The 27,997-nt window shown below is 44.6% G+C and overlaps 1 protein-coding gene across 3 annotated transcripts in view; it reads right to left on the reverse strand.

Annotated features, from left to right (window-relative positions):
• Positions 1 to 20,863: 20,863 nt before the first annotated feature.
• Positions 20,864 to 27,997, reverse strand: part of TRIT1 (tRNA isopentenyltransferase 1) — a 37,176-nt gene continuing 30,042 nt past the window's right edge. For 2 of the 3 annotated variants that reach the window (XM_014562053.2, XM_006188034.3), the window contains 6 exons: positions 27,836 to 27,947; positions 27,343 to 27,455; positions 27,017 to 27,094; positions 24,366 to 24,475; positions 23,934 to 24,051; positions 20,864 to 21,649 (listed from right to left, as the gene is read on the reverse strand). In XM_014562053.2, coding sequence (XP_014417539.1) covers positions 21,483 to 21,649; positions 23,934 to 24,051; positions 24,366 to 24,475; positions 27,017 to 27,094; positions 27,343 to 27,455; positions 27,836 to 27,947 — 698 coding nt within the window. In that variant the 3' untranslated portion in view covers positions 20,864 to 21,482. The remainder of the gene's footprint in view (positions 21,650 to 23,933; positions 24,052 to 24,365; positions 24,476 to 27,016; positions 27,095 to 27,342; positions 27,456 to 27,835; positions 27,948 to 27,997) is intronic. The other variant, XM_032493921.1, reaches the window with a different exon arrangement.

Here is a 27,997-nt window from a genome sequence, read left to right on the forward strand (position 1 = left end):
ACTGAGGGGCCAGCCCAGCTCTGTGCTCTGTACTCTACCTGGAAGCCGAGTCTGTGCTCACCTGCCCCTGTCCGTGTGCCCCTGCTGGGGTTGAGGGATGTGGTGGGTTCTTGGTGCTCTCGTGGCATTGCATGCCTCTGTCCCCTCCTTCCACCTCCCCGCCCCCAACAAAGGGCAGATGTGGCTCCCCATTGCACTGACATTGGACCCCACTTCCCAACTGTAGGCACCTGGCTTCTGCCTGGTGGGTGCCATGGGCCACATACTTCTGTATGTTATATCTCTGCCTCCTCACAACATTTCAACCTGGCAGGTAAAGAAACTGAGACCTAGAGAAGGTTTGGGGCTACAGCAGAGGTGAGGAAGGAGGAAGCAAAGACAGCTGAAGTAACTTTTCAATAAACTTACCTGGGAGGAGGGACCTAAGTGGAGGGACACTGGGAGTGGAAAGGGTGACTGAGGCTGCAGAGGTGGGCAAGGTCCTTGAGGGCCAGGCTGCAGGGATTGGAATGCTTTCTGAGATGGGGGATTTGGGGGTCTGGCTTTGTGGTGTGGGCAGACTGGGTCACTGAGGGGAGATGGAGGAGGGCTGGGGGATGGGGTGGGGGTGAGGTTTTTGGAGAAATGCAGGTGATGAGCCCTGGTCTAGGGGGTGGAGGGAATACACGAGGAGTGAGAATCAGCAGGGCATGGTGACTGGTTGGATGTGGAGGTGGGGAAGAAGGAAGGAGAATGATAATCATGATTTACAGGTATTGGGCACATTCTGTGTGTGGCTCAGTAGCACGTGTTTTATACTCACTATTATAATTAATCCTTACAACATCCTGATGATGTTGGTACTACTATCATCCCCATTTAACAGATAAGGACCGAAGCTCCAAGGGATAGGATCTTTGGCAGAGATCACAAAGCAAGTTAAGTCCCTGGGAGTCTATATATTCGGGCTATTTCCCCTGGGGGGCTAGGCTGCTCATGTCCACCAGGGGGCAAAGAGAAGCCAGGCGTTCAGACAGGCTCCACATTTTCCTGAACTTCCTCTTAGCTTTTTTCTTTGTGGTGAGAGATCTTGGTGATCAAGGATCTGACCCCGGTTTCTCACTTTACAGTAGGATAAACTGAGGCCAGGGAGGGATAGTGCCCGACCCAGGTGGCAGGGCTGATCAGGAGCAGAAGTGGGACGGGAGGCCAGGACTTCAAGCCTCCCAGCAACTTTGAGCCTGGTCCTAGACTCAGGGGACCCTCAGCACCTGGGGGGAGACGTGGTGGGCGTGGATTCTGGACTGTGGCTGAGGCTCCTTCCCCAGCTGTGAAGTCCACGGACACTCATGGGCCCGCACAACCCACACTGCCCTGCACACAGAAGAGATACATTTGCATTTCCTGAGCGAGGCTCCACATTGCCAAGTCATTACCAAGCTCTTTGTCAGATGGGGAGAGCGCCTCCCTTGTTGCACTATTGTGAGGATTCGAACAAAGTGCTAACATAGAGGAAATTCTTGAGAAATGGTAGCTACATTATTGTTGCTATTTTTATTATTAAGAAGAAGTTGTCCAACCAAGGAAACAAGTAACCAAGGGAGGCGGGTGTCATTTATGCCCATTCGGTGAGAGGTGAGGCTCAGGGAGTCCCACGGCAGGGAAGGGTGGGGCTGGGATCCTGGGACCCCAGGCCCTGGCAGTCACACCTGCCTCAGGAGGGCCTCTTCATTTGGACGATTCTTTCACTCTTTCATTTGTTCGGGAGGCACTCTGAGCTGGCCCTGTAGTGGGCACAGGGTACTATTCGCTGGGCCCTGCAGTGAATGACGGGGACTGGAACAAGCAGAAATAGGTTGGCCCTGAGCCTATGGCTTACTGGTCTGGGCACTGAGCAGTGAACCCAGGGGGCAGAAAGCCAGGCCTGTGGGTGACAGCTCAGTGTCACCTCTGCCTGATCTTCCAGAGAATCACACATTGGAGGTCAGAGCATCTCCTGGACAGCTCTCTGCCCCCAGAATAGCCTTGGGACCATTAACAGGGCTGAGAGTCCCCTCATCCAGCAGCTACTCTAGGGCCAGAGGGCTGTCTGGGAAGAAGGCTCCCACTAGCGCGCTGGGAGCATTTTCTAGGATCCCTCCTAAGTCCTTGCCCAGCTGTCTAAAGTTGGTTTGGGCCAGTGAAGAGGGACCACCTCTGGAATGACCTCCTTTTATCCAGCCCAGGGAGTATCCAGGTCAGGGGAGCAGGGTTTGGCCTGGGAATCAGGGGCCCAGGGTCATGGTTCGGGGATGATCATCACAGGCTTTGCCCCGCATAAGAGAATGCACGTTGGGCCTGCACAAGCTCACGTGGACGAGAAGCAAGTTGGGGTTGGAGTCCAGCTCCACGCCCTGCTCCACCTAGCACTGCTGGGAGCCCTGGATGAAGGCCGTGTCCACTCAGAGGAAATAGCTCCTTTTTCTGAGTCATCATAAGCACCACAAGAGCTGGCAGTGGGCCTGATGGCAGTGATCACTAGAGCAAAGGGCGGGGTAAGGCTTGACCCCAGGCCAGTCCCTATTTGAATGAAAGAGCTACAGTGGGGTGGTCTCCGGTCCAGATCCATGCCCCCAAAGGGCTCGCTCGCAAGGAAGGAAGGAAGGGGAAGGAGCAGGTCATAGGCTGGCCACACCTTTGGAGGCTGGACCTCCCCTCTGAGGAACTTGTAGTGCTTTGCTCAAGATCTGTCCGATGAGAACCACACCACCACCCTTGGGCGCCCAGTCTTTTCCACATTTCATTCTCTCAGGCCCCTAGTCCGGATTTATTCCCCAACATGCCTGTTGGTGACTGTGCCCACATTCCCTGCAGGGCCACTAGTTTTCCCCCACAGACTCATCTGTCCAGTCTGCTTGGAGCAGCCATTGCTGTGAGACAGACCTCCTGGCCCTGAAAACCCTGACGAGGAGAGAGAGCAGCAACAGGCAGGCCAGGCAGCCCAGCGGAGCCCCTGGGTGGAAAATGGGGTGAGATGAAGGCCTCCCACTGGGACGCCAACCCAGGGCAGCCAGGAAGCTGGTCCAGGCCGGGCCTCGAGGCCTCCCTGCGGCTTCCCGAGGCCGTGTAAGGACCCGACCTGGCCCGGCCCAGGGGTCAGACTCCTCAGCTGAGGCGCTGCAGGCAGAGGAGAGGCGGCCAGTTGTGGCGGGAGGACTCCTTTGTTCCAGGTATTTTCTCAACGGCGGGGGCTGGGCTGCCTGCCAGGTGCCAGGGCGCGGCTCCGGCCTCCCGCGCACAAGCAGCTTTGCTGCCAAGCCCTGGGCCCGGCCCAGCAGCTCCTTCCCGCGCTTCCTCTGCCAGGCCCGGCAAAGGGAGAGGCAGGACCTGTGAGACAGAAGGAGCCAGCCGGGCCCTCAGCCTCATTTCAGGAGAAGGGACTCATTCAGGGCTCCTCATGGTGTTTGGCATCTAGAACTCCATTCTTCCAGGAGAGTGGGTTAAAAACATACACACACACAAATTTCAGCTCAACAAAATATGATAAAACTGCAGTGTTGGGCATGGGCTCTGTCTAGACGTGAATGCCAGTTCCACTACCTCCTAGCTGTGTGACCATGGCAAGTTACTTAACTTCTCTGTGCCTCAGCTTCCTCATCTGAAAACGACGGATAATAGTTGTGCCTACCCCCATCGGAATGTTTTGGGGATTTAACAAGTTATTACATGTAAAGCTCTCAGAACAAAGTCTGGGGCAGGGTCGGAGCTGTGGAAGTGTTTGCTGAGACTGTGATGGTGACATCAATGAGGCTGATGTTAGCTAAGACTCTTGGCTGCACAGAACAAAAACCGTTCAGGCAAGCTGAGTAGAAGAGAGGAATTTAATACAAGTCCTCAGAGGTGTCACATGGAACCCAAAGGGAGGGGCAGCCAGGCCTCAAGAGGAACAAGGATCAAACAGTAGGCCTCCCCCCTTCTCTGGGCCTCTCTGCCCTTCACTTCTCTGAACACACAGACAAACGTGACCAGCTCTTGGTTCTCAAGTACAGTGAGCAGTGGAAATGGACAGGCATCTCTGAATCCCAACAACAGCATTGGGGGAGGGAGAACCCATTCCCTGATCTGGGCCGTGCACTCAGAGCCCATCAGCTGTGGCTGAGGGCACGGCCAGGGACCCTGTCATAGTGCCCGGAGACAGCAGCACAGGGCAGGCAGAGGTTGCCCAGAGCATCGACCTGCCCCAAGGGCCAGGTGCACTCTGGAGTGGGGGTCAAGAAACTTGGGCACTAGTCCTGGTGTGGCCTTGAGAAAACCCTACATCCATAGATTCTTTTCCTCTTCTACATTCAGTCCTTTATCTCAGCACTTGGGTTGTATTATAATTATGTGTTTATGTATTTGTCTTCCTCACTAGGCTGTGATTTTCATTCATTCTTTCAATATAATAAATGCCTACCAAGCACCACCCGTGTGTTAGGGATACAGAGATGAATCCAACTCAGTGCCTGCTGCCCTCCCAGGGGCTGTCTGGCTTGGGGTGTGAACCAGGTCAGTCTCAATGTCCAGTTCTGCCCACGTGCAGGTGCTGTGGTTTTCTTTCCCACACTACTGATACACGGTGTCACGATCCCATCTTTTGTTTTACGAGGCTTATAAGGTTCCTGAGCTGTTATGGAAAGTGGGTGTCCATAGGAAATGGCTCAGCTGGGGCACAGGATAGGTGGGCATCACTTCTGCTGGGTGATTCAAGGGCAACAGCAGGCAGCTGACAAGAGGACTTTACTGGCAGGTGAGGCGCAGAACAGGGATTGTGGCTCCTTAGCACAGGTGACAACAGTGCCCAAACAAGGGGCCACAGATGGTTACCGATGTTGGCTTGGCTATTACAACACAACCTGGCCCTGCTGCTGGGCAGTCTCTTGACACTGACTCTGCTCCTCTCCACATTTTTGCTTCCATCTCAGACCACTCTGATCTTCAAGATCAACTCCTGTCCCTGTTCTCCACCCAAGTGACCTCCGACCAGCCTTCACGTGGGCAGGATGGGCCGGGCATCCTTCTATGATCTTACCAGTCCATCACTGTGGACTGAAGAGCAGAGACAGTTGGAGCAGATGCATTATAAAGGTATAAACTTCACACTCTGCTTCCTTTAGGACCACCTCTTGGGTTCTCCAGAAAGCTCACCAGTTGGCTTTTGGTACTATTTAAAGCTTAGTCTGGATGTTGAAAAGCTAAACCTCGTTTCCACCCCATCCCCTTTCTCTTTACATTCTTGCTATAGAAATACTAATTCTTGGAGGCAATGTGAATGCCTCTGATGGACTAGGGGGAAGGTCACATATTAGGGAAGTGGGGAAAACAAAAGCACAAATATTCATATTTCAAGACATTTTCCTCCTACACATGTCATCAGATAATGGTAAAGATAATGTGATAGGGCCTCTAGTTCAGGCCTGCAGAGTTCTCAGAGCTCTGGCATGTGGTGGGAGGTGACAGCAAGCAGGCTTGTGCAGCCGGATGGTACTGAGCTGAGCCTTGAAAGGATGAATAAGAATTTCCAGGGACACAGGGGTGTCAGCATCAAAAGGTCTGAAAGTATATGGAATGATGGAAGAAAAGCTAACTGTGTGCCATGCATTGTTTTAATAAGCACTTTTAAAATATTAATCATCACAACCACCAGATTTTTTTTTAAAAAGATGAAATTGGGGCACAGAATGGTTAAGTTATTGGCCCCAGAACTGGTAGAGCTAGGATTCAAGCCTGATGCTTGGCCTCAGAAGCTCTGTAACACACGCTCTTCTGTCTTGCAGAATTCAAAGTGGCTTTGTGAGGGTGGGTGGGAGATTCAGCTGAAGGACTGAGCAAAAAAACCACAGAAGACCTTGTACAGCATCTCAGAGCTCAGACTTTATCCTGAGAGTAAAGGGGAGTCTATAAAAACTTAACCAAGAGAGAGAGGCATACAAGATGTAATTAAAAGGGTACTGGATTGGAGGGGCTGCTACCAGAGGCAGAGACCAATTAGGAGGTGGTTTTAACAGCCTAAATGTGACCTGAAGAGCTAAGACAGTTGGAACAGTTGGAATAGGAATGTTAAGTGGGTACAATGGTGTGACACGGCCACGTGCTAGTGACTGGAACCTGTGAATGTCACCTTGTGTGGCAAAAGAGACTCAGCAGATGTGATCAAGTTAAGGACCTGCAGATGGGGAGATAACCTTGGGTTATCTGGGTGGGCCCTCTGTAAATCACAAGGGTCCTTAAGAGGAAGACAGGAGATTAGAGTAGCAGGAGGAAGGCAATGGGAGAGGAAGGCAGAGATTGAAGTGACTGATGCAGCCATAAGCCAAGGAGTGTAGGCAGCCTCTAGAAGTTGAGACAGGAACAGATTTTCCCCCAAGAGACTCCAGAGGAAACCAGCCCTGTTGACACCTTGATTTTAGCCCCGTAAAACTCACTTCTGACCTCCACAACTGTCAGCTAATAAAGTTGTGTTTTGAGCCATTCAAAAGCAATAGGAAACAAATACAGGTGGTTAAGACCTGATGACCACACAGTTATGCGAGCAGGAAAGGGAGGGATCGCAGCAAGGGTCGAGGATGCCTGTCGGGATTTTGGCTTGGGTGATGGGGCTACTAGTGGGATCATTATAATCAGGATTGGGAACAGTGAGGAAGGGGCAATTTGGGGAACAGTGGGAGGGTGGGGTGTTCAGGCTTGCACATATCGCTTGAAGGGCCCAGGCGAAATGTCCTGGAGGAGGGTCTGGAACCTACGATGGAGCTTGGACACTATCTGGGTACACAGGCCCTGGTCTGAAACTGTTGGGAGATCCTTGTGGCCAGATACGTGGATTTCCTTTTCTAGCTCACACTGTTCTATGGGGTTAAAAGTCTCTCCTAAATGCAGCCATTCAGCACTTAAGACCCAGTCCCAGCATCCTCCTCAAACCCCTTTTTGGAATGGGTGACAGACTTAGTCCAGATGGCAGAAGCAGACTTGACTCTTCCAAAGAGGTGACTGGTAAGTCACCTCTGGTGGCACAGGCAGCCTCACACCTGCCAGGGCCTTGCAGGGCAGCCCACAGGGAAAAGGGCTAAGTAGGTGAGCTCTACTGGATTAATCCCAACGGTTCACCCTATCCCACCGGTCTATTTGAACTCTAATGCACAAGCCAGTTTAACTCAGGTGTACCTGTGGACAGCACCTAGGTGTTTCTGACAGGGACAGATATATCTCAGTGCACTTTCCCACGGGTCAAGTTGAACATTCAAATTCTGAATACAAAGTGCATGGGGTGAAAGTTATGTATCATTAAAACAAAACAAAACAAAACACCCAAAGCCTGCTCATCCTGCAAAACAAGTGGGAGCTGAGGCCTGAGAGCAGATGAAACCATTGGGAGGGCTTGTGGCCCAAGAGGAGAGGAGGGCCAGGGAAACCACTTCCCAAGGGTGAGCAAAAGAAGGGAAGGGAGATCCCTGACATCCTCATCCTCTATACCGAGGGCTGACATCTAGTGCAAAGTCAAAGGATGCTTGGTAACTGAATTTCTTTGTATTTTATCTTCTGTACAATATAAAAAGGAAAGAAAGAATATGTGGAAAAAATACGTGTACCAATGAAAACAACACAAAGACCAAATACATGTTTCTTTTCCGAATAACTGAATAAAGTACATAAATGTGAAACTGGATTCTACTCAGAAAGGGCTTAAACTCCAAACAAGATGAATATATAGTGATCTCAGGAAAACGATGGTCTTATCAGTGAATAAAATAAATGCAAAATTCAGTTACCTTAAGACAGCATTATAGGCCCATAAAACTAGGAAAAAAACAAAAACAGGTAACAAAGTCCTAAGTTAGTGTGGCTGTGGAAGGGCCATACCAGCCACAGAAAAGCAGTGTGGCCATCTGGACAGGAGCTATTCTAGTGTGCACACCCTGGAACAGGGTCCTTAAGCTGCACAAAAAGTAAGTCCATTTAAGCAAAACTGAGGGCTTTAATAAGAAGCTGGAGGTGTCCAGGAACCCAAGGAAGCACCTTCAACCTGGGGAGGGTCAGAAACCCGGCACTGGGACGTCAGCAGGAATCTCTTCCTTCTCTTCTCCTCCTCGTCTGGGCCTCCATCACATACACACACATGCTTCTTCTCTGCAGATCTTTTTGCCATGCACCCATTCATACAACAAGTATTTGTTTTGTGTATATTCCCAAACATTGCATTTCAGTGTTCAAATGTGCCCAGGAAAGATTGAGCTGCAGTTTGAAACTCTCAAGGAGTCTGGCCCAGCCCTGGGTCCTGCACTGGTCTAATCAGCTAGAACCCAGCAGGGTGGGGTATTTCTTATCTCAAAGTGGTTTGGAATCTCTGATTCCTTCTTTCACAGAGAGATCCTTCCTCTCTATGTAAATTAGTGGATGTGATTAGATAACTGAAGAGGGGATCCCCCAGGGCAGAGAAACAGCTGACATTACCATTAACCCATCCACAACTTCTGAGCTTCAGGCCCAGCTCCTAGTCAGAGCATCCTGATAGGCTTTTGCCTGCTTCCACATTCCACATTCTTCCAGTCCGTTCTCCATACAGCAGCCAGATTTATCCTTTAACATGCAAACAAGATTATATCCTTCCACTGATAAAATCAAACAGATAAAACCACAAATAAAAAAAAAAAAAAAACCTCTTCAACTCCTTCCAAGGGCAATTCGAATTCCTTACCAAGGCCCTAACACATTTACTTCCCTGACTTTATCTTTTACAAATCTCCCTGCTTCACTCTGCTGTAGCCAGAGGGAACTTCTTGCTGGTCCTTGAATAAGCCAAATCCAGTCCCACCTGAGGGCCTTTGCATTTGCTGTTCCCTCTGCCCCAAGTTTTGCATAGCTGACTGCACATCATTCCAGACTCAGGCGATGCCATTTCCTCAGAGGGTCTCCCCTGACCATCCCATCTAAAGTAGTAACATCTACCTCAACACATACACAACTCCAGTTACCCTCTAACCAGTCTTTAGTTTTTTCTTAGTAGGACTTAATACTTGCTGGACATCCCTTGTTTGTTTACTGGTGTATTTTCTTTCTCTCCGTATTAGAATATAAGCTCTATTTGAGCAGGGAGCTAGTCTGTCTCACTCGTCGGTATTTCCCCAGCAGCAAAACTGAGTCTGGTACATAAGAGACACCAAATAACCCTAAACAAAGGCCTGAGTAATTTAGTTTCAGCGTTAGACCACCAGGCACAGCACTTCAGAGACAAGGCTTTGCAGCCAGCCACCTGGTTCACAGCCCCTCATTTCCTACCTGTATAAACTTGCACAAGTTGCTAGACTTCTCTGTGCTTCCATCTCCCCATATGCAAAATGGGGAGGATAATAGTACTGCTTCCACGGTATTATTAAATGAGTTCACACATGTTTATAAAAGTGCTTGCCACAGAGTAAGAAGCACTCAATGTGTTTTGACTTATTATTTATCAGTCCATTCATTTTTGAATTCTTAAAATTCATTTTTCATTGTTCTGTTCTCCGTATCTCTTCTTTCATCTTCTTTTCATAGCTTTATCAGTGTCCTTTGGGTCCTGAGGTTGGTTTTCTTTACTAAACAGATCAACTGTGTTCAACTTGGCATTCATTGCTTTCATGCAGTTTTTAATTCAACAGCCACATTTTTAATCTCCTCCTAATCCTTCCTTATCACAGATGATTCCATTTGCAAGGTTGCTGGTTCTATATTCCTTATGTACATCTTTTTGATGTCTGTTAAACATCCATCAGGTACTGCCTACCTTTTCTTCTGCTCCTTGCAACAGGTCTTTTTCTGAGGTAGACAGTTCCTCTAAATCTTCAGAGAAATGATGTCACCCTCTTTGCAACTGTAGAATATTTCTTACTTATTCTTATGGAGGGAAGTCTGTATCTAGGGTAACCAACCATCCTCGTCTGCCCAGACTGAGGGGTCTCCCAGGACATGACATTTTCAGTGCCAACACCAGGGAAGTCCTGGACAAAGTAGGATAAACTGGTCATTCCACCTCCAGCTACAGATGGTGTCAAGGAGGAGGTCTGTCACATTGGTACAGATGTTCCTCCAAATCCTTCACAAGAGGAGGAAACCTTTTCTAGTACTTAGAACTACTAGCCCTTCCAAGGAGCACTTAAACATGTGACAGTCTCTCAGAAATAAAGGAAAACAGCTTCCATCAGCCCCAAGCCTCCTACTGGCTCTCTGCGCCCTTTGGTAGCTTCGATCAGACTACACTCACTATGGCCACTCTCTTTCCTCCAGTTTACTCCTCAGACCACTGAGGCATGGTTTCCACTTTTTCACCATGAACTGAAACTTCTCTGGCCAAGATTACCACAGACGTCCTTATCACTAAAACCCCTTGAATACTTCTCATTTCTTATTGTATGGGGCCTCCCTACACATTATTCCCTGCTGACTGCTCCCTTCTCAAACCTCTTTCCACTCTGCTTCCGTGATCCCTGCCTCCTGGTTTCTCCCCTCCCTCGCTACTCCTCAGTTTCTGATGCAAGCTCCTCTTATGCAACTATTGATGCTTGTTAAGTTCTCTTCTAGACCGTTCCTCTTCTCACTACACCCCCTGCTCCAGTGACCTCATCTCCCCCAGCTTCAAACACCATCAGTGCTGATGACTTAAGAGATGCCTATCTCCAGGCCAGAATTCTCTCCGGGCTCAACCTGAATATCCAATTCCTTACTGTACTTCCTATTGGGATTCTCTGCAGACACTTCAATCTCAACAAGTCCCAAGCTGAGCTCATCTGATGCCTCAGCCCCATTCTGCTCTCTTCCTCCATTGCTCTCCATCTTGGCCAAAGGACCCACTATCAATCAACTTGACCTCTCAATTTTTGACCTCTTCCACTTCCTCACCATCAAAATCTAACCAACCATCAAGCCTTGTAAATCCTACCTGGTAAATACTCGAACCATCCCCCTGCCTCTACTGCCTTTACACCGTCTCCAGCCAATTCAGAGCGGTCTCTCCAGTAAACACATACATGTGATGTTGTTATCTCGGGTTAATGATTTACAGGGCCCTCTATGACCTAGTTCTAGAGACCTCTCCAGCCTTTCTCCTAACACTCCCCTACCCGGCCCACTCTTGTCACTTTCTCTGGTGTTTTCTCAGATATCATTTCCTCAGAAAGCCTTCCCAGACTCTTCTGAACTGGGTCAGGTACAATCAAACATGTACCCCAAATACCTCTATTACAGCATTTATCACATCCATTCAAATAGCCTGGAAGACCTGAACTTCTCTGAAGACAGGAATTGTCTTGTTCGCTGATCTATCTCTAGCACCTAAAACGGTGAATAGTAAATACTCATTTAGTCTTTTGAATAATTTAAACAGATGCTCCTAATAATAAAGTTTTTATCTGTTTACTGGATTTGGCTCCCAAGGTTCTCCACTTACCTTTGTGTTAGTCTAGTTCAAGTTATCGTGCACCTGAAGAAAAATGCAACTACTCTGTTGGAGTATTCATTCAAAATAGCTAAAAGCAGTATGATGCAGTAGAAAGAATACAATTTCTAAACCAGGAGACCAGGGTTCCAGTCACAGCTCTGCTACTCTTTGTGCTTGTTGTGGGTGACCCACTTAACCTCTCTGAGCCTCAGTTTCTTCATCTGCAAAATAAAATGGCTAATCTAGATAAGTGATTTTCAAAGTGTGTTCTACAGGGGAGAAGACTGAATCAGAGGGTCCAGAGGCCCCTGTGATCCACCCAGACCCCAACCCACTTTGCTTCAATCTATATTATATATTGGAGTTCAGGTGTCTGTAGAGGAAGAAAAAAAATGGATCCACAGCTAAAGCAGTTTGAAAACAACTGAACCAGATGATCACTGAATTTTCTGTACTCTCTACATGCTGACATTTAGAACAACTGAAAGGCATGAGTATTGCTATCAAGAAGGTAGTGTCTAAAAAGCATGTGAGGATTCTGACTGTGAATGTCTGAAGAGAGTGGACTGACACTTCTGTCTGCCATCAAGAACCCACCGGTTTTCACACAACTCTACCTCACTATGTGGATCTAGTAGGACACAGACACTTCTTAATCCACAGATAACATTTATATAAAGGTCTTTATCCCTCAAGCCCCTTGATATTAACAAGGAAGCTCAGACAGAAGACACAGGCCTAAATGGTTTTCTTTCAGGTCTTTCAGTTGGCTCATCATCCCATATCTGGTGACTCAAAGGCTGACCCCAGCCTCACACATGAGGTGCAGTGTCCTGGGGGCCCTGCACAGAGAGGACCTTCCTTTCACATGAAAAGTACTCAGCAGTTAGTGTGTGTGCCACTGAGGACTGGAAGACCTGGGCTTCTGTCTTCAGCCACCATTTGCTCTGTGTCACTGCTGTGGACACCTACTGTTTGGTCTACTCAGCATCAGTCCCATCCCAACCTTTTTTCTGAAAACTGTCTTCTCCCCCAACCCCATTCTATCATATGGTTCTACAGTGATCGGCCATATTCTTGGGTGTCTGGTTCCATGAGCCAATAAACCCTTCTTTATACCAAAATTAATTCAAATTGGTTTTCAGTCCCTTACATATGACACCAACCTGACATGAAGTCACTTAAATACTATGAGTCTGTTTCCTCATTTGTAGAAAATACTTAAAAGATTTTTGGCAAAGACTAATGAAATACGTAACTATGTGCTGAGCTATAAATATGCACAGAGTGACTATGACAGATGTCTGATGGTGAGGATAATGGCAAGTGCTACCCAGGTGGTTTGGACGTAGCTTAAGATCACCCCTGCTGCCAGAAAAACAAGTGTCTTGCTGACTAGAAGGCAGCTACTTCACAGTGAATACCCATGGCTCATCTGTCCAGTTGCCCTTCCTCCCACCAACTCACACACATCCTACCTCTGAAAATCACTCCACCTCCATTCCACGCATTTAGTTTCCACGGTAACTGCCCTATTATTTCAAGACTCCATCCCTAGCCTGGTTGATGGGCCTCAGAGTAAGTGCCAGACCCAAGCTGGGCTAATGAATCCCTTTCCTAGGACTTTTTTTTTTTTAATTGTGGTAAAATACACATAAAATTTACGATCTTAACCATTTTTAAGCATATAGTTCAGTAGTATTAAGCATTTCACATTGTTGTGCAACCAATCTCCAGAGCTTTTTCATCTTGCAAAATTGAAACTTTGTATTTATTAAACAACTCCCCATTTCCTCCTTGCTGCAGGCCAAGGCAACCTCCATTCTACTTTCTGTCTCTATTAGTTTGACTTTAGATACCTCATGTAAGTGGAATCACACAGTATTTGTTCTTTTTTGACTGACCTATTTAGCATAATATCAAGTTTCATCCATGCTACAGTATGTGTCAGAATTTCTTTCCTTCCCCCCCCCAAATTTACTCAGTTTGAATTTTATTTTGTGTGTGTGTGTGTGTATATATATATATATATATATATTATATATTTGAAGTATAGTCAATTTACAATGGAATTTCTTTTCTTCTTAATGCTGAATAATGTTCCATTGTATGTATATATTGCATTTTGTTTAGCCACTTATCTATTGATGGACACTTGGGGGTTATTTCAACCTTCTGGCTACTATGAATATTGCTGCTATGAACATGGATGTACAAAAATCTCTTCAAGAACCTACTTTCTGAAATTGACACAACATTGTAAACTGACCATAACTCAATAAAATAAAAAATAAAACAAAATAAAGTAAAAAGAACCTGCTTTCCATTCTTTCAGGTATATATCTAGAAGTGGAATTACTGGATCATACGGTGGTTCAATTTTTGATATTTTGAGAAACCTCCAAACTGTTTTCCATAGTGGCTGCACCATTCTATTTTCCCACCAACAGTGGACATGGATTCCAATCTTTCACTTGTTATTTCCTGGTTTTCTCATAGAACCCATCCTAATGGGTGTGAGATGTCCTGGCACCTTTGAACTTAGAACCAGAGAAAGCATCAGCATCATCTCTGTCAGATGTAAAAGCTGGAAGATGTAAAGCTTAGGTGACACTGGTGGCCCTGTCTCCCACCACATAGAGAAAGCCAGTTTGCAGAGAGAAAAGTGAGGGAGACCCCACAACACCACAGTAGGTGGTACTGGTTGTACCTGGGGCCTTGATGCTTTTCTGTCCTTAAATTTGATGAGACACCTCAGTAACCTTATCATAAATTCACCTTTTTGCTTAAGCTAGTTTGAGGCTGTCTTGTTTCATTTGTAACTGTAAGTCTTACCTAACATAAACACCTTAGTAGAAGAGTTAGTTCTTCAGGCATCATTTTTGCTTTTTCTTGACTCCTTATATATAGATGGAATATAAATAATTTGTACATTTAAAAAGCCCTAAGGGAATGCCTTTGGAGAAGTACAGCATAATGGTTAGAGCATAGGTTTGTAGTCAGCCCAAACGGGCTTCAAATCCTAGCTCAAGAAATGTGTACCGAGTGCCTTTCAAGCAGCGGGTCCCTTGGAGGTGCCAAGGATAAAGCAGTTAACAGTGGACAAAAATCCCTGTCCTCACAGAACTTTCTCTAGAGTCCTCAGCAAATATTTGCATGCCGACTCTGTGCCAGCCATCATTAAGCTCTCTGAATATGTATGCCTGTTTATAAAATGGGGATAACAAATTGCCTTGTTCATTTGTTTAAAGGAATCATTATAAGGTATGCATGTGCTTAACACAAAATGCCTGACACACAGCAAAGCACTCAGACACGGAGCCGTGTCTTATATAGAGTCTTAGTATATGCTGGGTACCCACCATGTGACCCGCAAGAGAGCATGAGCACACATGTGATATGTGCTGTGCCAAGCAATGAGGCCGCAAAAGAACACGGTGAGTAAGAACACAGACTTTGGAGCCACCCATCTGGTTTCAAATCCCAGCTTGCCCTCAGGAAAATCACTTAATTCTTCTACTTGGTTTCCTCAACCGAAAAACAGAGCTAACAACAACAATGATGAAATCACCTCATAAGGCTGCTGTGAAGACTAAATGAGTGTGTAAAGAGTACATGTAAAGTACTCAGAACATGCCTGGCACATGGTACCATATAAAAATACACGCTAATATCATGTAAAACTGCTACAGGAAAACGCAGGAAGGAGAAACGAAGCCTCCCTAGAGGAGCCAGGTCTAGGCCTCGAAGGGTGTGCAGGAATTCACTGGGTGAAAAGCTGGGCAAAGGGCACTTCAGGTGAATGAGACAGTTCCAGCAAATGAGCTAACCCACAAAGAAACATGTGCATTAAAAAACAACAGCGACTCACAGCTGAAGCCTAGCTGGGTGACAAAGCCTAAGGCACCATTTTTGGCCATGAGCACTGTGGACCACCAAACTTGTCAGTTTTAAGTCAGAGCTTGCCCTGACAACTTTTGGGAACTGACACCATACCATAAACCAACACTTTAGTAGCATTAACAATTTTTTCCCCAATGAAGCAAATAAATCCAATTTATACCTTCCACTTACTGTGCATTGCAGTGCCAAACACTATGCTGCTTTCAAAAGGATCTCATTTAATCCTTTCAACGTCCCCTGGAATGGAGGTAACAACTCGTAAGAGGAAACTCAGGCTGCTTGAGCAATTTTCCCAGGGACGCACAGACAACATAATAGATAGGAAAGCCTTCAGCTGCAGGTACACGTAACAATTTCTTTCTTTTTTTTCCCACATCAAAAGAAGTCTGGAGGTAGATGGTTATGGCCCTTTGCTCAGGTATTCCACAATGCCGTCAAAATACCTTCTATCTTTCCTCCCCACCATCTTTAGAGTGTTAGCCATTGGCCCTAAGGCTCATTCAGTCTCATGTTCACTGTTACACCTTTTTATTCTCATCTTAAAATCTTACCAGCCAAGATTTTGTCAATCTTTACATTTTGAAATATTTCAGAGGTCAGCTCATACAACTCATTGATATCACAGATGGAGAAATAAGAGATTTGCCCCTAGCAAGCTATCAGAGCTAATTAGTTAAACCAGTGTTCTTTCCACAAGACTAATTTAGTGAAGACTGCGAGTTGCCCACCAAAATCTGTTCTCCCATCCTTTCTTGGCACGTGGTTTGACTGCATTTCTCAGCCTCTTTTGCAGGTAGGTGTGGCCGTATGACTAAGTTCTTGCCAACGCGAAGTGAGCAAAAGTATGCATGCTGCTGCAAGGTCCAGGCCTTAAGGCATCTGGTGTGCCTCCTCCATGCTCTTTGTCCCCTTCCCACCAGTGATGACCCAACTTCAACCAGGCAGGTGCTAACAATGCCCCCCAGAGGGTGGAGAAGCAACATGATATAGGGAATCTGTGTCCCTGAATGACCGCTTGGAGCAGAGCTGCCCCACTGACCTTGACCGCTCACTTCGGAAATGTTAACTCCCCTCAGAGTTGTTACATGAGAAGGAAACAAACTTCTTTGTTCTTTAAGCCACTGTATTGTTGAGTCTCTTTGTTACGGCAGCTTAGCCTTTTACCCTAACTCATATAACCATGCAGAGTCCTTTGCACAGACTCAGAATAGCTTTACAAATAACCTGTTAGCCATCTTTTCAGAAAACAGCCCTAACTGCCCAAGTAGGTGATAATCAAATAATGAAATTCCTTCCTGTGACTACCATCCCAAGATTTCTTCATCCTAGTTAAAGGCTATTTAATGACTGAAGCATATTATTTATGTAGAAACCCATTTAACTCTGATGTTTTCACGTAATCAATTCAACAAATATTTGACTTTCTAGACACTAAGGATATATAGAGAGGTTCCTGCATTCATAAAAGCTTACTTTCTAGTGTTTCCGGTTTGTTTTTTTTTTTTAATGTTGTGCTGTGTTTTAAGCAGAAAAAAAAATTCTTTTTGTAGAATGCGAAACTTAAGAATAAAAATAATTACTGAGAATTACAAAGGCTCAAACCATGTACCTAGACTATACATGAAATGTTCTCTTGCTAAGCCCTAAAAAACAAGCCAAATATTTTAAAGACTAAGCAGCCATTTCTCTTTCCAAGGTTGAAGTATTTCCTACCTACTTAAAATAGCACTGTCTGAACTGCAAAAAGTGTCTAACGCCTAGTTAAGATTTTTACTTCATCTCCCAATTATCTCTCAATAAAACTGAGGGGAGAAAGATTTTTACTGACAGAGGTAGATGGACCTAATAGCTTACTGAGTGTTGGAATTAATTACCAAAGCCATTTAGATAGCACTGCCATAGACTGGAGACTCTGGTTACCGGGACTGAAGGGCTCTGCTTATCTGGTGATTATCTGAGGCCAGATGGTACAAAATGGCACTCCTCATCCTCACTTCAGGCTGAACAAAATGCCCAAAGCTGGTCCTTTCCTGCTCTCAAAGGAAATTCGTATGAGATTTGGTAGCTTGAGTGAGAGAGGAGACTTGAGGTTTGTGCCAGCTTTGCCACAACTTGCTCTGTGACTGTGGAACATCTGCATTTTGGGTCTTAGTTTCCCCACCTGTACAAGAAGGTGCAAAGGATCCTTTCATTTCATCTCTACATTTATGACAATCACTAGGCAGAACTACTTCCTTCCCTACACACAACAGCAAAGTCATTCAGAGGGCAGCAGGCAGACGAAGGGAAATCTACCTACCTCAGGGCAGTGCCTCAGATCACAGTACCAAGGAGATTCCTAGTAAATGTTCTGCCTTCCCCAGGTTCTCTGCTGCTGGTAAGAGAATTTTATCTTGCTGAATCTACAGCTTCTAAGAATAGGGGAAGTGGGCACAGCCACAATGCCTTAAACTTAGTAAGTAAATGCTTCATAAATATTGGGCATTTTGATTTTTTCTTTCAAGAAACCCCTGATTTCCAACTGCCACAGAGATAGCAATGAGCTCAATGAGAAGCTGCTGCTCCAGGTATTTCAGATGGATGGATTAAAGACTTTTTAAGGAAGGATTATTGAAACTAGTTTTTCCTGCTTCTTCACTGAAACCTTTTTTAAGCTTTAAAATTTGTTTAGCAACTTGAATAAAGAGCACCTCAGAGACTAACATTCCTGCTTAAAACCTGCCAGCTTAACATGAATAAATGCTCAACATCACTAAGTGTCAGAAAAATGCAAATCAAAACTACAATGAGGTATCACCTCACAGGAGTTAGAACAGCCATCATTAAAAAGTCCACAAATGATAAATGCTAGAGTGTGGAGGAAAAGGAACCCTCCAATACTATTAGTGGGAATGTAAAATGGTGCAGCCACTATGGAGGACAGTATGGAGGTCCCTTAAAAAACTAAAAATAAACTTACCATATGATCCAGCAATCCCACTCCTGGGCATATATCTGGAGGAAAATATAATTCAAAAAGACACATGCATGCAGGGGGGTGGAGGGTGGGAAGGGATAGACTGGGATTTCAAAATTGTAGAATAGATAAACAAGAGTATACTGTATAGCACAGGGAATTACAGAGGAAAAAAATGTGATAATGAGTGTGTATATGTCCATGTATGACTGAAAAATTGTGCTGAACACTAGAATTTGACACATTGTAAAATGATTATAAATCAATAAAAAATGTTAAAAAAAAAAAAAAGACACATGCACCCCAATGTTTACAGCAGCACTATTTACAATAGCCAAGACCTGGAAACAACCCAAATGTCCATTGACAGATGACAGGATAAAGATGTGGTATATATATGTGCAACGGAATACTATTCAGCCATAAAAAGAATAAAATAATGCACTGCAGCAACATGGTTGGACCTGGAGATTGTCGTTCTAAATGAAGTAAATCAGAAAGAGAAAGAAAAAATATCATATGGTATCACTTATATGTGGCATCTAAAAAAAAGGATACAAATCAATTTATCTACAAAACAGAAACAGACTCACAGACATAGAGAACAAACTTACAGTTACCAGGGGGTAAAAGGGGTGGGAAGGGACAAACTGGGAATTCAAAATTTGCACCTCCTGGGGAGTGATGGAAATGTTAGCTATCTTGATTGTGGTGGTTGTTTACATCTATCAAAATTAATCAAATTGTACAACTGAAATATGTGTAGTTTACTGCACAGGAATTATACCACAATAAAGGTGTTAAAACAAACAAACAAACAAACAAACAGCCAGTTTAACACAGTGCTCAGCAGCTTTAACTCTGAATTCTGTGGCCTCACCTCAATTTCAGCTTTGCCAATTACTAGCTGGATGCCTTGACTGAGCCCATTTCCAGACTGGTTAACACATACAGAAACAGCAGCTCTCTCCCAGGGCTGTGTGAGAAGCTAACACACATAAACTGCATGGTCCTGCTTGGCTCACAATAAGTACTCATCTCCACTTCTGATGAGAAGATGCAGCTTCCCACCCCATTAGCTCCAGAAGTAGTTAGTAAACTCAGAAAATTACACCATGTTTAACTGCAAGGAATAAGATGAGGTGGGTACAATGACATTTTCTTCTTTGACCAGAGAACACATTTATCCTTGAGATTCAGATCAGTTAACATAGGTAAGGCTCAATAAAACTCAAGGGTGCCCAGGATATCCCATAGACTAGGAATGGAGGGAGAGGAGAAGACACTGAAGTTGAGAACGCCATCTTTCCAGATCACATGGTACTATGTGCAGTCTTGGCCCCAGACTCTGACCCCAGCATCCTGCTGTGCCACACCACGTACCTTGACACATGCCTCCCAACACACACACACACACACACACACACACACACACACACACACACTCTCTCTCTCCCTCTCTCTCTCTCTCTCTCTCTTTCTCTCTCCCCGCCCCGCTCCCATACGAAGGTAGGGCAGGGCCACAGATTACTTCCACTTACAGTAAAGTGTCCTTTCTTTGCAGCCCTTATTCCAGCTGTAATTCTGTAATCATTTGATCAATGTGGACTTTATTGATCACTGAATTCCCAGAGTCTAGCACAGAACCTGGCACACAGTAAGTTCTAAAATATCTGCTAGCTGAATGAAAGGACTGGTCATAGCTTGAGAATTCCTCAGAGGCTGGTTTTGGCTTAACTCCCGACATCTGAATGAAATTCAGTACACGAAGATGAGTGAACCCCACTTATGGCCTAGGATCAACTAGGGGACCTTCAGGTGGGTGGTAAAGAACAGAAGCAGACCTGCCAGAGGAGGCAGGAGAAACTCATGCATACCCAGGTAATGCCAACAGGTAAGGTGACAGAAGAAGATGGTATGTGCTATTTGCTATCTTTTAGGTAAGGGGAAAAAATAAGAATATGTATTTATATTTCTTTGTATTTACTTAAAAAAAAACCTCAAGAGAACTGTAAGTGATTTTCTATGGGAGAAGAAGGGGATGGAGGTAGGAATAAGATTTCTCAATGAATGTCTGTCTTTTGATATCATTTTGATTTTTGAACTACGTAAAAAAAAATCTAGTGAAAAAACTTTTTTTTAAATATTAGAAGAAAACCAAACGGTGGGTCAATCAAGCCTGGTAGTTCTTTTACTCTACCCTCTCCTTGTATGCATAGCTAACAATACACTCACCAAGAATTGCTTTTTAAGGTCCAGCAGAAATGCTCCTTCTTTCATGATCCCTCACCTTTTCCTTCCAAAGTGAAATTCTACACAGCTCTTATGGCCTTTGATATTCTCCTACCTAAATAATGTTTAATTTTACGTTACATTCATTATATACATATACTCACATTGTTGGTAGCTCAGGTCACTCCAGTAAGAGAGCTTCAACTAGAAATAACAAATCTCCAATAAAAGACTCTCTCCAGATGTCTTTCAGGAATAAACATTTGCTAAAAAAATAAATCGACAGCATATTAAATGTTAACTTTGAGAAGAAGCTCTCATGTTGAAAACAAAGCATACTGTACATAAGCTAGACATGAACATAAACATTTTTTCAGGACTAGAGGGGCTCCTGCAAATTTTCTCTTTATTTAACTTTCAGTAAAAATATAGATTTCTAACTCAATAAAAAGCAGCGATTATCACCCAGGAGGAGCTCAACAAATGTCAGTCTTCAGTTTTCAAGTCCCATGTTACAACCACCTCAGTCTGAGTCTCTCCTCGATGGAATTCCAAAAACTGGTTTGGTTTCACTTGATTATCTCACTGGGGCTGCTCCTTTCCTGCCATTCATTCAAATCCAGAACTCCTGAATCGTGGTTCACAATAACTCAGTCATCCATAACAGTGTCTGGAATTAGAATATTTCCAGCCAGAGTCAGGGACATAAAACTTCTTTTTTAAGGGATACAGTGAATCCTGGTACTCATCACCAAAAGATCAAGTGTAAAAAGTACAATCTGTGCCTCTTTTAAAAATAGAACCTTTAAAGTTAAAAGGAAAAAAAAATCCCTTCCAAACTCATCATTACCAGACCAGACACATCAGCTACACAAGGAGCTAACAAGACCTGCTGTTTCCATGACAGAGCATGAGACTTTAAAGCCACATCACTGAATGAAAGGACTGGATCCCTATCACCTTTGCAAAGGCCACTGGACAAGTCCCTTAAATGCTGGATTTCAGCTCTTCATCATTCTGCCCTAGAGATCCCTTTTCTTCAAGCTCTTCATCACGGTCTGGGGAAATACTCTGACTTTCAATGGTGGTGATGGCATCTGAGTCCAATCTTCTTTTCTTCAGCTGGTGCAAGTGGGATTTGGATTTCACATGTGCTAAGACAAAACAAAACAAAACAAAAGTATTTTCTAGAATTAATCCTAGATTAATTAGATGATTTATCCTAATCATACAAAATTAACTATACAATCCCTTTCTTTAATAATAACAGGATCAACACATGTATTGGTATAGCTGCTCAGCATTTTAAGAGAAGACTAACTCATATGGCCAGCTAGCTAGCAAACTAGAGTCAGCTACCATGTATCAAGTACACTTGCTAAGCGCCTTATATCACTAATCCTCACAACAATCTTGCAGGAGAGTAGTATTCAGCTCATTTTATACCGGATGAGACTGATGTTCACAAAGGTCTTACATTTTGTCCAAGGTCATACAGGAGGTAAGCTCTTCAACTTACCTATAGGTCAAAAAGAGACCCAGTTTTCCAGAACAGGGCTCTAGACTTAATTTCCCTATATGGGGCTGCCTGTCAGATATATTTCAACTCATATGACTCAGAAGTTACAAATCCAAATTCTTGTCTGTATTGCAGGACAGATGTTCAGGCCTACAGTACTCAGAGCTATCCTTCTCACTTCTTACCTGCTCACACAGGTTGCCCCTCCTGGTCTGACATCCCTATGCCTCGGTCAGATAAGCTATCTGAATGACTAGCCCACAAGGCTTACATTCTCCAGCACATAATGCTCTAGAGAGAAAACAGTAAGTATACTTCTCTGATGGTTCCTTTTGAGGTTCCACAGAAGTAGTAAAGTTGAAAAGCTACTGTTGGCTGATACCAGTTTCTGACCTCTCATCCCAAAGATAGTTCCCAGCTTCTGACTAATTAATACAAGCTCCTTTTTACTACCCTGTTCTTTTTCAAGGAAAATCTAAAGAGGTTTCATTTGCAAACACCTAAAGAGCTAGACAATGAAATTAATTCTCTTTTATACATATTTAAAACATCATTTTTAGGGATTTAGAAGCAAAAATAGGCAAGAAAGAGTTTAGAAGTCAAAGAAAAGTTTCCTTGAGAGAAAAAGTCTGCTTTGTTTTCCAGCTAGAGCCTAAGGCCAAAAAAAAAAAAAAAAAAAAAAAAAGCCTTCTGGACTGGCTCTCCACGGCAGCAGGAGATAGGGGTAAGGACTTGACAGATGGCACTATAGAAGGGCTTACACAAGCTAAGCTCACAAAGGCTCACAAATGTTGCTTCTCTGAGGCTATCCCTGAAGAACATTCGACAAATCGAACCACTAAGTTTCCTTTAGAAAAAACAATCAGACACTCTCTCTTCCCCTTTCATCATTATAAACCAACGATAATCGAGGCTTCTTCTGCTGCTTGGGCAATCACAGCCGTCTCCAGTCTCTGACAATGGAGTTCATTTTGCCAGAGTTAACAGTTAATAGAACTAATCATTCTATTGGCTGGTATAGAGAGAAAAATCTACTTCTATGAGAATCCCACGCAAAGCAGGGCTCTAAACAGAAGGGTTCCAGCCGCTGGGTAAAATACAAGCCCTACTTGTGCCTAAAAGGAGTGAGCCTTAAACAAGCTTCTAAATACAATGTAAATTCAAAGCCTAGAGGCTAAGGCCCTTTTGGGGTTTGACTGGATGACTGAAGAAATCCGACAGGGGAGCGCAATGTGACCCTGCGGCAAAGACAGATCCAAACTCTGAAACCAGAAACAAGAACCCTGGTGCAATGCCAATCCTGGGTTGGTCCAGAATGCCTTATGAAGGAGATGGTACCCTCTGACCACCTTCCTTAGGTGTGTCTGACAGTCTTGCTTTCACACGGTTTCTCTCAACACTTTTCATCACAGTTTTAGCAACCAACACCATTTCAATGTATTACCTTAAAAATTAGTGAAAAGACACCACTTCTGAAGAATGTACTCAGGAGGAATAACTCCACTTCCTGTTCCCTCCGCGCTGTTTCTGCTTCTTTGGTCTCTTGGGTGAGCTGCCTGGCTTCCCTTACCAGCCTACTTCACCCCCAATGAGGTCTAAACATGAGAGGCCAAGAAACTCCTCTAAGGCAGAATCATGAAAGTCAGAGGAGCTCTGGAAAGTTAACTGCAGACCTCTCAGTATAAAATATCTACTTTAGCAGCAGCTAGAGAGCATATGATCTTCCTCTCAAATTCTGAATACAAAGATAACTCTCCTGTTTGGGAAGGCCTCCATGAAATTTGAATACAGGCTCTTAGAGGAGGAATCTGGCCATCTTTTTCAAACAGGCAGACTCCAGCATACCAAAGACCTTAAATTTCACAAAGTCAGTGTGACCCACCCTTACAGATTTTTCTGTGCCCTACCCCAGACTCTACCTGCCCATTCACGGTCCCCAATGATGATTCGATCACAGAGGTCACACATGTGATAACTTCTCTTGTTCTCAGTTTCATTGCTTGGCATCTTTACTGGAGCGGCTGCAGGCTTCTGGCCCTAAAAGAACAAGGCACGGATGGGAAGAAGCATTTGATTCAAAGAGATCTGGATATCATTCTCTGATGAGCAGTGAGATTTTCCCAAGATTCCCTTTTCTCAACCCAGAGAGCAGGTGGGCTATGAACAGATTTTAACAACAACCTTTCCAAATGTGAAAGTATAAACACAGCCTCCAGGGATCTAAAAGCAGCCAGCCCTTCTGCTCTATTCCATGGAAAAAAGGCTTGGTTCCTCGACACAGCAAAAAAGATGTCAGCTAAGGAAAGCTCTCTGAAAACCAGACAATAGACAGTACCATGATTAATAATTACCTGGATGAAACTTTGCACGATTTCAAGAGCAGGTTCAAGAACAGACTCCTCCCACTTTGAGGTATCAGATACTTCTAAGCCATATACTGGGGGGACACCGGGACCAGGTCCTAATGATGACAAAGGAAAGTTGTGAGAGGTCAGCCTCCAAGACCCAATCTATTCTGCTCCCAGGACTCCAAAATCCTCAAGGCAAACATATGGGGCCAAAGAAATAAACACTCCGACCATGCCATTCATTCTAACCAGAAACATGCACAAAACAGCTACATGTAATTTAAGGAAGACCCAGACTGGTCTACAGCCAACAAGTCTAGCTGTATCTAGAGTCTTAGGTGTAGGATCTTCCAGATCAGTCAGGAAACCAATACAGAGTAACGGCTCTAGAACCACTGTGTGGGCTACAATATAAAGACAGCACATCATAGGAGGAAATTAACAGCTTGAAATGAGTGCCTGCTCTAAGTTCCATATCATCTTACAGTGATGTCATTCTGTGGCAAGAGTTCACACTTTCTTTAGGGACAGACACAAGTCTCAGGTTTGTATATATCCCTTCAGCAGAAGGCATTCACAAAACTCACTGATATGCTACTGATAATCATGGGCTGGCAACAGCAGAGTATCAGCCAGTGAGCTGCTGAATCTGAAAATTGTAACAAAAGTCTTAGAATTGAACTAGTTTAGCCCTTCTTCTAGAAAACAGATCTAGAGGTGTATTCAAGAAACAGTCTCTGGCAAATATTTCAGAATGGAGGTAAGACTGGAGGTAGCCAAAAGTATAGCTACAGGCATTTCATCCAGCTGGGCCAACCATGTTTAGTCTCTTCTGGTAGTTTCCCCAGTCTATGCACGCACTAAACTGCCTTCCACATCTAGGTTAAGTCAGTTGCCTAAAGGCAAAGAGTATCGAGCGTGGACAAAAACATCAAAGTCCTCAGAATGCCAACGGCTGGCAGGTGCTGGCCTTTTGACTGTGCCAACCACAAATAAGATTCTTCATAAACTGGACTGGGCTGCACCTGCCACTACACGGAAAGGTGAGACTGGGAGGGTGCAGGCAGCATCCACAGCACACCTGGCCTTGGCTAAGCTCTGCACCTGTTTCCAGGCCACTCTATATTTTCCTTTCCCCTCTAAGTCCTTTGTTGGGCTTCTGTGCCCTGTCTAAGCACCTTTCAACAAGTTCTCGGCTCCCAGCTGCTATTTCTGGCTTGGGTCCAAGGCCAAGCTGGGGTGGGGAAGTCCCTCTGGCTTCTTGCCAGAACCATATCCCCGCAGACCAGCCCTGGCCAATCACACACGGCCCCTGATTTACAGGGCAGCTGTGCCTTTCACTCTAGCACTAGGACTGTGCTGGCATACACATGAATGAGGAACAGGCATATGATGCACTGTGCCATCAAGCCTTTCTGACTCAAAGATGGGGGAGTTATTGTGGCCTTACCACAAGAGAAAGTTCCAAATCATCACAAAAAAATCCCGTCTTTTGTTACAGACTAATTGTTAGCCCTGGGGAGAAAAGAAGCTGCACTAGAAATCTGTGGTAGTAAACTTCAATTTCAGCTGACACAAAGACTTCTATCTAAAGGACATATAGAGAAAGCAAGGTAAGAAGAAAGTGTGAAGAGCCCCTTGGAACCAGAACCATACTAGAGAGCACTGGCAGAGAGTGAGAACCGGGAGACAGATCCAGTGGTCGACAACATGGATCAAGGTGTTTCTGTTCAGAGGCACTGAGGGGCCGGGGAGACCTCAGATGTCCTCATCTGTAACTGGAAGCAGGAGTCTAACGGCAAAAGGTAAATAGGGGATGATTCAAGAGCATGTTAAAGACATGCCCACAAGATAAAACTGAGGTTTCATTTTGCTTAATCTCCTTTAAATTAATCTCCTTTTAGCTCATAACCACACAATTTCTTACTGGAGGCCCAAATACTAATGCTGTCTGGCTGAAGTTATAGCTAAAAGAAACGAGTGCCGTGTAAAGTTGAGTGTGAACTTCGGAGTCAGGCCTGCATTCAGTACTCTACTGCTTATTAGCTAGGGGATTTTTGGCAAGTTATTTAACTTCTCTAAGCCTCCATTTCCTTAGCTGAAGGAAAAAAGAAAACAAACAAAAAACAACTATCACCCACCCTGAAGGCTCAGTAATATATATACGGCACCAAATTTAGTGCCAAGGATGTGGTACAGGTCCAGTGAACGAGAATTTCCTTCCCTTTTCCTTAAAAGTGCTGTTCAACAGTTGAAGTTAGAGTTGCAGCAGCCTGAAGCACCACACAAAAGTAATGCTGAGAGAACTGGTGAAGGTTTTGTCTTTTTATACTCCTCATCTGGTGCAAGAACCATTTTAATTAAGAAAGCCTCCCGATAGAAATTTGATTGTTCTTCAGGTACAAAGTTTGAAGCTAAAAATCAACCCTGAGGACCAATTCTGCTAAGATGTTGCTATTTTGCTCTGGCTATTTGCAGCCAAAATCCATGTGTTCAAGGCAATCATTTATGCACAAGACCCTCCCCCTCATTGCCAGGTGAGGTCCCAAACCTTAAAACAGGTCCAGAAATTAAAGTTCACTTTCTGGGTGAACTGAAGACATTTACGTTCTATTGAAAATAGACCCAGGGATGAGGAAAAACATGAGACTTACTGCTCAAGAAACGATTTTTAACCCATCGGTTTTGTTTCCGGGCATATCTCTTAGTCACTTGTTTCAGAGCCTCAATACCTGAAAGACAAGGTAGCTGTAAGAACCTCTATGTGTTTTTCACTCTGCCATTGGCAAGCCCACCCAGCCCAACATTAGAGAAAACTAGCCACAGGAGCACACTGGTGGACACTCCATAGATGAAAATCTCAATTCTGAGCTGAAGGCCATCTGGGACTCTTCTATCCTCAGCTCTTTCTCAGACCACACCAACAGGATACTCTGTCACCCAAGGATGTTCAAGGCTAGGTTAGATGGAGAATTCACACCTTTCTTTAGGAGCTGGTTACTAGTCTCTGGTGTGCATTTTCCCTCAGTGATCAGGTACTCGTGAAATTCCTTGAAGCCAATTGACTGGAAGATACCATGTTGATAGTCCTGGCTGGGAACAGGAGAGCATCAGCAGATGAGCCATTGCATCTGAGAGCTAGCAGGGGCCTTGGAAATGCTCTAGCTGAGCCATTTCATCTCACAGATGAGGAAACTGAGATCCTTAGCAGTTACTACCTCGCTGAAATCCTTCCTCCACCCCAACCCCCAACCAGCTCCCAGGTTACTTTCCTTGGAAATTGACTCCTGGGAATGTCTGACAGATTAGAAAATTGCAACTGTAACAAGTACACCAAACCTCCTTCCAATAAGCCTTGCCAATGCCAAGGACAAAGGCTGATGAACAAATAGATACAAAGCCAGTACTATGTTTATGGTCTTGACCATAAGCAAGGGGTAGAGAGTAGGTGAAAGTAACAGCCAAATCCTCACCTATTTTCTGCAACTTTCTTCTCATTATAGCGTCTATGAAAATCTCTTAGTTCATCCAAGAGCCCAGCAGCAAGCATGTTATCCACCCTTTTATCCAGGCGCTTATCTAGAACTTGAATCAAATTAACCCATCAACCAGCAAGCCTGCCGTAGGTGTGTACT

This window comes from Camelus ferus, chromosome 13 (genome assembly GCF_009834535.1).
Source record: "Camelus ferus isolate YT-003-E chromosome 13, BCGSAC_Cfer_1.0, whole genome shotgun sequence".
Lineage (NCBI taxonomy): Eukaryota > Metazoa > Chordata > Mammalia > Artiodactyla > Camelidae > Camelus > Camelus ferus.